This window comes from Populus alba, chromosome 1, assembly GCF_005239225.2.
Source record: "Populus alba chromosome 1, ASM523922v2, whole genome shotgun sequence".
Lineage (NCBI taxonomy): Eukaryota > Viridiplantae > Streptophyta > Magnoliopsida > Malpighiales > Salicaceae > Populus > Populus alba.
The window spans coordinates 17,979,117-17,988,316 of NC_133284.1; the positions used below are offsets into that span (position 1 = coordinate 17,979,117).

The 9,200-nt window shown below is 34.1% G+C and overlaps 1 protein-coding gene across 3 annotated transcripts; it reads right to left on the reverse strand.

Moving 5' to 3' along the window:
* Positions 1–922: 922 nt before the first annotated feature.
* Positions 923–7,087, reverse strand: LOC118046240 (MAR-binding filament-like protein 1-1). 3 transcript variants are annotated; one of them, XM_035055059.2, is made up of 5 exons: positions 6,711–7,087; positions 4,853–4,945; positions 3,381–3,424; positions 3,134–3,274; positions 923–2,927 (listed from the first exon to the last, which is right to left on the reverse strand). In XM_035055059.2, exons 1-5 carry the CDS (start codon positions 6,985–6,987, stop codon positions 1,119–1,121), a joined length of 2,364 nt encoding a protein of 787 aa, XP_034910950.1. In that variant the 5' UTR covers positions 6,988–7,087; the 3' UTR covers positions 923–1,118. The 3 variants fall into 3 exon arrangements, with proteins under 3 accessions (XP_034910950.1, XP_034910952.1, XP_034910951.1); XM_035055061.2 differs by having other exon boundaries at positions 4,853–4,950; positions 6,711–7,086; XM_035055060.2 differs by lacking the exon at positions 4,853–4,945 and having other exon boundaries at positions 6,711–7,086.
* Between the last annotated feature and the right edge of the window lie 2,113 nt (positions 7,088–9,200).

Below are 9,200 nucleotides of genomic sequence, written 5' to 3' on the forward strand. Positions count from 1 at the left end.
TTTTTAATATAACATTAAAACAATTTAAAAATATTCAAAAAAATAAATTTTATAAAAAAATAAATTCAACCACTCACACAATCTGAAGCCAACTAAACTAACTAGCTTCAAACGGCAAGGAGCCAGTTGCACCCTCTGGCTGCTGCCTTTTCTGGGTAATAGGTGAGGAGAATTTAAAGGTTTCTTAAAAAACAAAACAGTGATTCAATGTATGAGATTCTTTTTCAAAAATAAATAAATAAATAAATGTGAAAACACATTAATCTATTAAATATTCAACGTAAGTTAAGAAAATTTGGAGTGTTTATTTTTGAGATAGTTTTTACAGTTATGATTTTTAAAAAATATGATTAGGTGTAATTAGTTAGATTTAAATAAATATTTTATAAAAATTATAGTTGAGTTTTACATGCAGTAAAAAAATATGTATAAAATATTTGATAATTGTGTGATTGTGGTTGTTTTTCAAAGTAATTTTACTTGAAAATACATTAAAATAATATATTTTTATTTTTAAAAAGTTATTTTTAATATTAGTGCATCAAAATAATTTAAAAATACCAAAAAATATTAATTTGAAGTAAATAAAAAAATAAAAAAATTATTAATTTTTTCAAAAACGCTTTTAAAATATAAAAATAAATAAAATTTTACAAAATTCAATTAAAATAACATGTAAAAATTATTTTATAAAAATTACATTTTAAACTCAATTTTTTAATAAACACCACAATATAAAACACATTACCGAACATTTTATTGTGTTTTTACACGCAAATGCAAAAAATCACCCTTAATATGCCTGTTGGCACCGCCGACCCAGGTTGACAGCCCCATGATAAGGTTACGAGTTGATTTAGAACATAAAAACCATTCATTAATTTGTTTCATTTTCTACCAAGATCTATTGTAAATTATAATATTTAAATAATAGAACATGTATTCAAAATCACAGTATGATGATCCTGCAGATCACAGGATTGCACTCAACTCTACAAGTAGAAGCAATTGGACAAAGTAAACAGAGATTACGAACAAGAATTTCCTCGATGTTATGCCTCGGGAAGGACGTAAAAACGAAGAAACAACTCAACAAACAAAACTATCATGGCAACATTTCAGGCACTACTTCCTTGCGAACTAGCCCTTCTCCTTCTAGTTCTACCACTTCTCTTTGCATTCACTGTGACCTTCTCTTCAGCTTCAGTTCCCTCTGACTTCTCTTCATTTACAACAGGGCTCGATGAATTTGTTGTTTTACTCCTTGATCGCAAGTCTTCAGCTTCGGTTTTCTGTCTCTCCTGTTCATTTACAGCAGTGTTTGAAGAATTTATTTTACTCCTTAATCGCAATATTTCACCCTTAGCAGATGCCAATTCTTCTCCAAGTTTCTTTCCCTTTTTTTCCAAACCCTCCCTTTCCTTCCCAAGCCTCACCACAATGTTATGAGCATCTTCCATATTCTCTTGGGCCTCTTTGGCTGCATTCTTCTGCTCAGTTAGGGATTTGTAAAGCACCTGCTTCTCGTCTTCAAGGCTAGAAATCCGAGAATTAGCCATCTCCAGCTCTCCAGAAAGTATCAAAGCATTTCGGTTCATCTCATCAAGGGATTTAGTGGCCTCTTCTAGATCTGCTTCAAGTGATTTTCTTGACTCCTTGTCCTTCAACATTTGCTTCTCCAAGTTCTGCAATTCTTTATTCAAAGAAGAAACTATATTCTTCTCTGCTTTTAATTCATTGGCTGCGACTTCTGCTTTCTTGTACGCATCTACCAACTCCTTTTGTAAGCTATCACGATTTTCAGTCACCATTTCCAGATCTTGTGACATAACTTGCAGCTCCTCTTTAGTTTTCCTCAATTGTTCCTTCATTGCTGTAAGCTCACTGGCTAACAGCTCACCATTTTGTTTTGCCTTCTCAACACTCTTCTGCAGGGTTTCTGTAACTTCAGCAAACTCAGCCAGAATCCTTGAGACCTCAGCCTGAAGCTCAGTGCACTGGTTTTGTGAATGCTCGAGCTGTTCTGACAGATCAGAGGCCTCCTCTCTCAACTTCTCAAGGGCTTCGTGAGTGATATGGAGCTCATCTTTTAGATTCTTGGCATTGCTCACTTCATCATCAAGCATTCTTCTCAAATCATTCCTTTCCCGAGTCAAGTCCTCAATCCTTGCTTGGTTGCCACTTGCTTCATTCAAAGCAACCTCAAGCTTTTCCTTCAGCACGTGAAGCTCATATTCTCTCTCTCTCAATAGTGTAGCATCCAGGGCAGCCTTCTTTTCAGAGGATGATTTCAGATCATTGTACTCCTCCTGAAAAGTATTAAGCTGCCTACTAGATTCATCTCTCTCAACAATTAAAGAACTGATCTTTGAATTTAATTCATCCACCACAGAATTCCTCATTTCTAGTTCCTTTTTGTTTTTCAGTAGTTCATCTTTCAATCCTTTGATCTCTGAGCATGCTTTCGCTAGTTCACTGTTTGTTTGCTCATGCGTGTAATTCAAGTTCTTTAGCTCCAATTCCTTCTCAGCAAGTGAAGAGCTGAGATTTTGAGCATTATATTCCTTGTCCTTGATCTCCGAACTAAGCAAGCTGATCTTATCTTGTAAGGCTTCAATCATGCTGAGTTTTTCCTTCAACAGTTGTTCAAGAGCTTTTTTATCTTCCCCAGCTTTTGAGAGGTTGCTTTCTAGACCCTCTGCTTGAACTCTAAGCTCCTCAATTATTCTTTTCTCATTTTTTAGCTCCTGTCCTAACCCTGCAATTATACTGTTTGCCGAGTTTAGCTGGCTCAATAAAAACTGTTGTTCCTCCTTTGCCTTCTTCTGTTGCTTCATCTGTTCTTTCTGTTCATTTAATAGCTTTGATTCAAAGTTTTTCTCCAAGGATTCAATGGTAGCTTCTTTTTCTTTCAGTTTAGATATCATCTGTGCCCAACCAGTGCATGTGTTAATTAAAACATATAGCCATAAAAAATGCATCACAACAACAAATTAAAGAAATAGTTAAGACTTTGTAACCTCCTAACCTAAGGAGAAAATACAGGGCATTTTTCCCCTTTGAAAGTCCAAATGAATCCTAGTAAAATCAGGGTGTAAAAATAACTTGAAAGAAAAGGTCAACAGTGACTTACAGATTCTACTGTTTTATCGGTAGCTTTCTTTTCCTTCAGAGCCAATGCATAGAGTGCACCAAGCACACCAGTACCAAATATGCCAAGGCCATTCAGGAGAGACAGAAAGGGATTTGGCGGTGTATATCTTTGAATTGCTAGCTGTTCACAAACACAGCTCAATTTAAAAAATTTCCAATCTCACTATTGCAATCTTAAAAAATAAAAATGGTAAGGATTTATTCAAATATGAAGCACAGATCAAAACCTCTTCTTTTTTGTCCTCCTCTGGTGCCATGAGTGTAGCTTCTTCTGAAGTAAGAAAAATAAATGCTTAATCGATAAAAAGACAGGCATGCTTCAGAAGACAGCAAAAACAATAGTGGTAATAATGAAAAACTACTCCTCCAAGAAAAACAGAAAATCATTCAGGACACTCAAGACCTATATCAGAGACAATACGTGGCATGTACTTCATTCTTCATGCCTTTCTGTGACTAAGCTTAAACCTCCACCTCTTTTCACTTAATCCCACAAGACTTCCTAGATCATTCAGCATTCATGTGCGTTCGACATTGATGGAGAAGGAAGCAAGACATCTCAGGCTGATGTTTAATTATTAAAGATTTTTACCTGGTAAGGAGTTCTTTTATCTGTTAAATTAGTCTTTTTAGAGTTTATTATATTTCTATCGAGTGTTGTGGATTTTGGTTTTCTACTTAGGATCCCTATAGGGAATGGGGCTTTTGATAAGGAAATCCATTATTGCATTTTAAGACAACAATTGCTAAATGGCTGAGCATTTAGTAAACCATGGCCTCACTCTAATGGGAGGGAGTGGGATGTAAAGTTGGCTCTTCTGTCATTCATGTAAGCCAAAAAAATTGATATCACTGTGTCTACTCGTTTCTTTCCTTCATTAGAAGAGGATATATGAGAGGGAAGATACATAAATCACACAATCTTCCAATCTCTAAATTTTACAAGGACGAAGTGCGGTCATTTGGAATCTCTTTTTTCCCAGTCCCGTGAATAACAGGGAAACACAAGATATCATTGTACTTCTTCAAATTCTAGACTTCGGAGAGGTCCAATACTTTTTTCTTGCAAGCCTTTTCAATCTCAAATACCTTGACATTCATTTTCCATGTAAGATTGAGGCATTCACTTGGACAGTGGTGCTTGATAAGATCAACACTGACTTTTGAAAATGAAGAGGCTTCACAAAGCTTGCTATATCTCTTAATTGGGGAAAAGAAAGTTATTTTGTTTTTCTCATCTTTTCTTGGGATATGAAGAGACTTTTTGCCTTTGAGAGCGGTGGTGGTCCCTTGAGTAGAATTGAAGATTTGTTGTTGATGTACTTAGTGGCTTTTGGGATGGAAAAGGAAGGGAGGATTTGCGGAAATCTTTCATGTTTTATTGTAATCTTAAGTAATTAGATTTTAGACAGAGCAGAACACATGAATCTGTTAATCACCTCTCCAAACAGCTGTTATAGGTGAGATAGCAATGCCTTCATGGTGTGAAGTTTTGAAACTTTTTGAGATATTTCCTTAGCTACAATTCAGTGAAACCAGAGTGCCCTTTTATCTTCATTTTGGTTTTTTGTTGATTCCTAATTTATGTATCTTCTTTTGGAGGATTTCCAATCCTTTTTGTGTACTTCCTTTTCATTTTTAATAATATACACTATTATTATTAAAAGAATAACTTTGAGCATTGACAAAAAATTCTTGCCTATCTCATTCGTTTCCTTCACGGTTTCCCCATTTTCTGTTCCTCTAGTTTCTCTCCAGTTTCTTCTCTCCTCTCCTCCCAAATTTCTTCTTTCTGTCCTACATCAGATGTTATAGGAAATTCTCATCAAAATAGAAGCTTATTCACACAACATCCGCAACACAAATTGAATAGATAAAAAGTAAGAAAGAATGCATGATTTGAGAATATCTTTGGTCTCTAGATGTTATATAAACAAATTAAAAAATAAGGTAAAAGCCAACAAAACTATCAACCAAGTAATTTTCCTAGAACTGAAACACAAACGTGCAAGGTAGTAAGAGGTTTGACATCACACAAAGAAGTTTTACATTCAGTAATATCTGCAGAGAAATAGAAGGTTTCAAAGGATGAATTTTGACAAAGAAATTTCAAATGCATGGGTGTGGGATGAGAAATCAGGTTTCTGGATTAAAGGTTAAAAAGGCACCAAAGGTGAACATGTTTCTTCAACAAAGAGACACATTTTTTATTTTCACCGAAAACCTTTAAACATGCTTTAGGCTTTCTCTGTGAACCAGTGGCTAAACAAAGGGAAAGCAGGTTCATAACAATCATACTACAAATGGACTTCTCTTTCTCTTGATATTGGAAGCTCTCAAATTAAGTAAAAATATGAAATGTAAACAAAGACTGTTGTTGAGTTTACACTAATCCTTTATATCTATATATACACACAATTTTCCATCTCCATAATTGTGGTTTTGATAATGATAATTCTCTTCAAGTATGAGACTTGATCATACTGATGGTTCACAAAACAGACAGAAGGCAGGAGACAACCACAGAGCAGGAGTGAATGCAATCTTTTCATCTCAGGGACATGGGCTGGGAAAAGTGATTGTGGAGACTGATTGCTCAAAACTGATAAATACAGTTTCACAGGGGAAATCAGATCACGCTTCTGTTTGGCAGCAGAGATCTAGAGGATTTACTACAGATGTGTACCTCCTTCAGAGAACACAGTCTTCTCGTATGCCTAGAATATGTGACCAGGAAGCACATCACTTAATCTGTGTTTGCTACTGTACTTGACATTCCCGCATCGAAGTCATTCAAAAGCACTACAAAAAGACTTCGGAAAAGCACATACAAACCCATAAACAAACAGACTCTTAGCTAAGCTTCCTAAAAGTGAAAGAGCACACGCATATTTTTCTCCCGATTCCCTTTATTGGTCAAGGAGCTCACACACGTTTTGTCCCTGAAAGGGGGGGGGTGTTTATTCATCCATGTGACTGCTTCCTAGGTTTCCTGATGACATGGCTAAACCAATTTACAGCATATATGCTCACACAATTTCAATATTGTTTGATTGGAATTTAACTAAAACCACCACCCTGATAGAAATCAGACATTATTTCTCAAATTTCATCTCACTTCCCAGTTTTGCTATTTGTATATGTATCCCACCCCAAAAGTACCCACTTGATAAGACGAGAACACAGTAGAAGAAGGCAGGCATTGACATACTCAAAAATGCATGCCCACCGTCCTGTACCAAGAAGTAAGAACACCAAGCTGCATAGAGATGTAGCTAATGCCAAAATACAATTACTAGAATTTTCAAATCCATAAATTTCTTTCTCTAAAATATAAACAATTTAAAGACAAGATGTGACCCCCATTTCACCAGATAAAATACAAGAACCAAGTAATAATCGAAAGCAAGAGCTCACTCGCATCAAACCACTTGTTATGCACTAATTGAAGACATGGGATGAAAAGAGAAAACCCATTTGACCATGTACAACAATTAAATAAAATGAAGAGCAAAACTCCATATTTCTAATACCAAAAACCAAGAAATTAAACTCACTTGTAACAAGACCTTCAAGAGCTCTGGCTCTGAGTTGCAAGAAAGGAAGAACTGAAATACCCAAAAAAAGAACAGCTCTCTTCCTTCTGAAAACAATTTCCATTGGATCCTCTTGACCCATACAAGCAGAAACCACTCTCCTCCTCCCGGTCATTTCATTATTATTGCTGTTCTTCACATGAAAGGAAACAGGTTGGGAAGAAGAAGAAGAAGAAGTGGAGGAAGGAAAGTGAGAGTGTAAAAAATAAGAGCTTCCCATTGAGAAGCTCATGGTCATGGCTTTGTGTTCGGTTTCTTGATTGAGAATTTGTGATAGAAAGGATCAGTGCTGTGGTTCAGTGGTTCTCTTTTCTTGCCTCACTACAGTGTAAGCTTTTATCTTTCCTCCTGTATTGTGTGTTATTTTTACTTTCGGTATGCAAATGACGTTAAGGCCCTTCAAAGCTGAAAAAATTGCCAAATGTGTATGCGATCAGTTACCGCAGCTACTTAAGGATGCCAGCATCCGCTCAACCACCCCCTCGGAGCCTTTCCCCGATGACAAGAGGGTTCGATAAGAAATAATGTTCGAATTAGTGGCAAAATTGTAAATTTATTTATATATATATATATATCTCGAAGGAGAAAAATTTATAAGATAAGATAAATAAATAAAATGAAAACAATAACAAAAGTTTTAAAATTTCACAAAATAGATAGATAAGATAAATAATTTAAAATTTATATAATATTACAAATCATGTTATTGTATATATTCATGCCAAATATGTTAATTTTGGTTTCTATTGTATAATATTATCCTAATAAAAAAAAAAACATTTGCTTTGAAAAAAAAACAACATCAAGCTTAAGAGCACGGATGATCTATATAATGGTAGAAATCAATGCAAGGGTAATACAAGAGAATTCAAAACCTCATGCTTTAGTTTGTATAATTCATTAACTAAAATTTATAATTAATAATTAACAATAACAATTGATAATTAAAAATTAAAAAAAAAAAATAAATAAGGATGAAATATTACTATTCACCCCATGCTCATCTAATTGTTCTTTATACTACAACATGGTTGGGTTGTAACTTCATTTTTTTTTTTTTATGTTGTGGTTTTTTTTTTATATAATTTTTTCCTTTGTTTTTTTTTTTTTCTTACACAACTTGGGTTTTTATACGGGGTTATTTAGACAATTTAGTTAGTAATAATATAAGATTGCAATCTCCAATTCCCCAGAGTCAATAACTCATCATATCTCTTAATATTTTGTTGGCAAGTGAGAAAAATGAAAACAAGGATAAAAAGTTAAAGAAAAAGAAGGATGAGATGTTAAAAAAATACAAGAAAACAAAACAAGAGGAGGAGCATTTTTTTTCTCAATCTTCTACTTATACTTACCAAGCTCCTTAATTGCAGAAGTAGTTGTTATAGTGAAAGTGATCGTAATTACAATAATGGAGGTGGTGATTAGGGAAGTTGTGTTTCGATTATAGAAATGCATTGGTATTAATGTTATTGTATTAAATGATTATGGTGATGGTTGTTAGGTTTATGTTACTATTTTTTATTTTTTATTTTTATTTACATGGGTGTCCGGGCCAGCTTGCGCGCACCACAACTAATCCCACGGCTCACTGAACATTCTGCAAACCCAGTGAGCATGTAAAGCACCGCGGGGATGACAGACGTACACGCTGAAGCTTGAATCCAGGATGCAGAGACAAGGAAGCCCTTGCCACCGCTGGGCTACAAGCCTCAGTGTGGTTTATGTTACTATTATTGTTATTAGTGATGGTATTAATAAAGTTATTATCTTTTAATCTTTAAAAGGTTTTTCAATTATAAATTTCATTCTCTACATACTTTTGTTCCTTTGAACTGCTCATCTTTGTTTTCTCATTCTCCTACAACATTTTATAAAGCTTTATATACCACTTAAAAAAACTGATTTTTCCCTTTAAAACCCTAATTCCCTCTTAATCCATCTTTCAAAACCTTAATTTCCTTAAAATTTCTTATAAACCCTAAAATATGGTTTCATATTTAACACAACCCCTAAGAAAAATTATAATTTTGCTCATAAATAAACCCAAACACTTTGATGGCATAGGAGAAAGATGAAAAAAAATAAAGGGAAAAAACATTGAAAAAATAAGAGTTGAGACGATGCATTAAAAAAACAGGAAGTTGGAGAAACATTTTGTTTTCTCAATCTTTTACTTTTATCCACCAATCTCTTTAATTGTGCTTATAGTTGTAATAGAGGTGATTGTAATTGTGGTTATAATAATGAAGGTAGTAATGGTCCAAGACCCCTACTAAATAAAAGGCCTAAGAATAAGAAGTATTTATAAATTATATTTTATAAAATGAAGGTTACCACCACCTAATAAAAAGCTCCAAGTACAAAATAAAGATCATCCAAGACCCCACTTGTTAGACATACATAAAAAAATAAAATAAAAATATTTTTAAATATTTTTAAATATCTCGT